This window comes from Neoarius graeffei, chromosome 4 (genome assembly GCF_027579695.1).
Source record: "Neoarius graeffei isolate fNeoGra1 chromosome 4, fNeoGra1.pri, whole genome shotgun sequence".
Taxonomy (NCBI): domain Eukaryota; kingdom Metazoa; phylum Chordata; class Actinopteri; order Siluriformes; family Ariidae; genus Neoarius; species Neoarius graeffei.
This window is the reverse complement of record NC_083572.1, coordinates 112,463,179-112,467,727: the sequence shown is the minus strand read 5'-3', so window position 1 is coordinate 112,467,727 and position 4,549 is coordinate 112,463,179. Positions and strand designations below refer to the sequence as shown.

General features: G+C 37.9%; 1 protein-coding gene across 1 annotated transcript; it reads right to left on the bottom strand.

The window, feature by feature from the left end:
- Nucleotides 1-1,800: 1,800 nt before the first annotated feature.
- Nucleotides 1,801-3,831, bottom strand: LOC132885494 (serine protease 27-like). The gene is made up of 7 exons (XM_060920210.1): nucleotides 3,694-3,831; nucleotides 3,418-3,438; nucleotides 3,115-3,286; nucleotides 2,753-3,021; nucleotides 2,479-2,624; nucleotides 2,149-2,324; nucleotides 1,801-2,017 (listed from the first exon to the last, which is right to left on the bottom strand). Exons 1-7 carry the CDS (start codon nucleotides 3,740-3,742, stop codon nucleotides 2,011-2,013), a joined length of 840 nt encoding a protein of 279 aa, XP_060776193.1. The 5' UTR covers nucleotides 3,743-3,831; the 3' UTR covers nucleotides 1,801-2,010.
- Nucleotides 3,832-4,549: the final 718 nt, after the last annotated feature.

Sequence of the window (4,549 nt, the reverse complement as noted above, 5' to 3'; positions counted from 1 at the left end):
GTCATTGAAGGCCATTTCCAGGAACAGTTTTTAAAGGACATACTCGTGCAAGTTCGGGGTGGACATAATGCAGTCGTCAAAGCGATCTGCAATGAGTTCATGTTCTTGACAACAGTCGGACTCTATGTCAGTTCTCATGACAGAGCACTGCCTGTGTCAACACCATGGAGTGGTAGCCATTTTGGATCTACCATCACACACATCTCTTGCAGCTGTTTCCTCCTCCGAATCACTAAAATGTGATGACTCACTGTCCTCACAAGCCTCCTCCCTCTCTGGCTCGAACAGATAACCATTAACACCCATTTCATCAAAGTTGCTAGCTATATTTTGCTTCTTTAACACCTGTCACCTCGAATCTTGACCCACAGAACACTGCTTGTTTACTCGCACCTGATAACCCGGAATGAACGACTATATGTCACTTCCGGCTGGCAGTGGCTGCTCCCCATTGGTTTTGCCCCAGCGGATAATTCATGGAATAAAATTGTCCACAAAAGTGCTTTTACCGTGGTTTTTTTTTGACTGAATGTGTGCGTCTTTTGTCTATAAATAATACATAAAGCATGATTAATGTTGTAAGCATAACCAGTACAATTTAAAAGACATCAATACTATGCTGATATTTAGTGTTTTGTGATATATTGAGTCTTTTGGGATGTCTTATGTCTAGAAGGCCAAGGCATAAGCCAAGGAGGTTGTATGGCTCATTTGGTTCTAATTCATATTTTGATAAATTGTGAATAATGGCATATATACATTTAATTGTGCAACAAGTGTATTTAGGGTGCCAGACTCATACTACATTTGAATACAAATTCAAAAGGTACTTCTGAAATTGTTTGGAGCATCCTATGAATCTTATTTTTGCATATTTTTCTATTATATACTATTAAATCCATCCAGCCATCTATCCATTATCCGTAACCACTTATCATGTGCAGGGTACACCTACAGTCAATTTAGAGCCACCAATTAGCCTAACCTGCATGTCTTTGGACTATGGGGGAAACCGGGGCACCTGGAGGAAACCCACGCACACATGGGGAGAACATGCAAACTCCACACAGAAAGGCAACCGCTGACCACAGGGCTTGAGCCCAGAACTTTCTTGCTGTGAGGCGACAGTGCTAACCCCTACACCACTGTGCCACCTATATAGTAGTAAAATTTATTTATTTATTACTTATGTTGTTTACAATATTAAAAAAAAATACAGTTAGTGCAAAAATTATGCTTTTTTGGCTGACGGGGGGATTGGGGTAATTAGAAACAATTTTGGGGGGAGGGGGACTGAGGGGGTACCCAGGGTGCCATGCAAGACAGAACTACAACTTTTGGGAAATAAAGGTAATAGACTCTTTTGTGCCATCTCTGTTCTTAAATTTTCATCATTTTAGAATATTGTAATATTTGTAACAGAAATATTTGTCTGTTTGATGTGACCTTAACCCGTTTGCATAATAAAGACATTAGGTGACATGTTAGCATCTTCCAGTAAATGATTCACAATAATGTCCATATTCATCCACTTCTTGCCCTTCTCATTCTCCATGCCTCGATTAATATTCCTCATGTCATGATTATAATTGGTTTAAAAGCAAACTTTTTATTGATTGTACCAAGATCTCAATCGTTAGAAATGTACCTGCTCAAGCAAAATGTAACTAACCACGAATTGCTCACAAATAGGCCCCACATAAAAATGATGACTCACAAACCAAAATATGCAGGAAATTCCTATTTAATTATCTGAGTAGCTAATTAAAGTGAATATAGTGCATTTAAAAAAAATATGATCCTCTGTACATGTAGCACCATACAAGGTGATTATCACAACATTCATCATTTTTACAACAAAATCTCTGTGTAGATAAATTATCAGATTAATACCAGTAAAAAAATAATAAATATAAATCTGTTTAGAAAACATATAGACATCTTATGTTATATAATACAGTACATGGTCGTGTCTGATCCTTCAGTACAGCCACCGATCATCCCACTGTGTTAGTATCTGGCAAGACACAAAAGCACATTATGATCAAGGGCTAGTGAATTGCTGTAAGAGCCAGTCAATGAATCATGGCCTGAGATATACTGTGTGTCTATTTATAGATATAAATTCATGACCAAATAATGTCTTACTTGATAAAACCTGGCAGATTTTGGTTTATGACACTGGATAGCCAGGTCTGGTACTGGGACACCCGAGTATACACACCAGGTGAGGAGGGCTGAGCACAACCCTTACCCCAGCTAGTGATACCAGCTTGAATCCAGACTGCACCCTGCTTAATCACCAAGGGTCCTCCAGAATCCCCCTTTCAAAAGAGAAACAACTTTTGCTGTTTTTGATTGTTAAGTACCATACACAATTGTATTATGTGTTCACACAAGAAGTTTGATCTACAACTTCCATTGTAGGTTGTGTTATTGAGATATTTGTTCATATTGTATCTGTGATTTTGTTTGTACCTGGCAGGTGTCCTTTCCTCCTTGGAAATAACCAGCACAGATCATATTTGGGGTAATGGATCCAAATCCAAGCAGAAAATCACAAAGCAGTGTATCGACAATGGGCACCACTGCCTCCTGCAGCACACCAGGAGATGACAGTGGCACTACACAAACACAAACATATCTTAGAAAAGAAATAAAAATATACCTCAATGAACTGCTACTATAGATGTGTTTATTGTACATGGAGCTATGCATTTGCATTTGCGCCTGTGTACAGTATGTCTTTTACCTCCAGATGCAGTGCTTCCCCAGCCTGTGATCCAGCTAAGGATGTCACGTGGAAAATTGCTGCCTTCACCTGCCAGGCACACTGGTATGATGTAGTCCGTGAAGGTGACAGATGAGTTCAGAAGCAGAAGGGCAATGTCATTGTCTTGGGTTCCACTGTTGTAGTTGGGGTGAAGGATCACCTGTTTAACACCTCTTGCAATTTGATTGGGATTCAAGCCACTTAGAGTCTGTTTCCCCAAATACACAGTCAGGCCAGAAGTCTTGGTGCTGAAGGGGGGAAAAAAAAAACAAAAAAATTGAGCCATTTATTCATTTACATCTCAGGACAATGTCATATGGAAAATTTTGTGTGAATTTAACCTGGAGAAACAGTGGGCTGCTGTCAGGACCCAGTCTTTGTTGATGAGGGATCCTCCACAGAAATGGCCACCAGTATAAGCAGGACTCTGTAAACTAACCTGCCATGGCCACATACCATCTGACGCACTCTGTCCACCCACAATACGGGTGTTAAAAGGTGCATGACCACAAACTGAGAGAAGAGAAACATCAGTTACAAACCCATGGTCATTAAATGCCATCAGAATCTTATGGAGCAGAACAGAGGAAAAGAAATGCCAACAGCAAACAGTGGGAGTGATTAAGATTAAGAGAAGAACCTACCATTGAGCTGGGAAAGGGAACCTGAAATGAGAAAATGAACTGAGTTAAGCATTCACTGTGATTTAATATTGTTTTATAAGCTGCTGAACAATAAGAGTGGAAGCCAGATTGTTAAATTAGACCAAGTTTCCTGTGATTATTGTGGTAATTACAACTATAATTATTCATACAGAAGTGTTTTCTCTTGAACAATTTCGTGTTTAATTTCACATTGTAATATTTTTTTTGAAAAATAAATTAAGAAACATTCATCAGTAATAATTGCAAAAGCCTTACCTTTTAAATATAAGACCAGGACCACAACCACACACTCAAATCTCAGCATCTTTGCATTCAACACTTGGTTTCTCTCTGCATAAGTCTGCAGTTGTCCGTGTAGTCTCTCAATACTGTTTTATAGCTACCCAGTGTTCCTGAAACGTACAGTATTACTGGTCTGACCTGTTACATCATGGGACTGTCCTCCTTTACACAGGAAATAATATGTGCATTACTGGATGAGTTATAATTTCCAGTCTACATTCTTAGCATGTAATTATGTTCATAACAAGAACTCCAGGTATGTGACAGACAAAAACATGCAGGAATGTTATGTCAATTTTAAAATTGACTACTTCCTCAACTATAACATGGTATAATTTTACACCTTATTTCAAATAAAGTACAGTGAGCCCTATCGCACTTAGCTTTTTAGAAAATAAATAAAATATTTGCTATAACCAGAAAAAAATCAAAACCAATTGAAATGGTCAAAAATTATTCACAAACAAGAAATATTTTACATTCCTGAAAAACAAAAAAAGCAATCTCCCATGAACTAGTGTCCATGATGTAATCTGATGTGATTTGGTTTATTGAATTTGCTTTTGCTCAATACTTTTAATCTTTAATATAAAGTATAAAAGAAAGATACGAAATGATATTGCTTTCATATGTAATATTCTGTCATACTGAGGTGAGTTTTTAGTGGCCTTAACTGTTTAAGCCTTTGGACTCTTTTCTGGAAATCAACACATAATGTTGACTAATCACTGAAATCTCAGTTTTTTCCCCATTCAGGTGGTTGATTTGAACATTCCTTAAAAATGCTGGTCCATAGCTGTAGGATTTACAGTTACAGCAGATTGACAAT

Excerpts from the sequence above, each read along its gene's own strand:
- LOC132885494 (XM_060920210.1), bottom strand. The coding sequence starts at position 3,742 with ATGCTGAGATTTGAGTGTGTGGTTGTGGTCCTGGTCTTATATTTAAAA. Across the intron at positions 3,287-3,417 it reads TTCCCTTTCCCAGCTCAATG|TTTGTGGTCATGCACCTTTT; the intron begins GTAGGTTCTTCT and ends CTCTTCTCTCAG. Across the intron at positions 3,022-3,114 it reads GCAGCCCACTGTTTCTCCAG|CACCAAGACTTCTGGCCTGA; the intron begins GTTAAATTCACA and ends TCCCCCCTTCAG.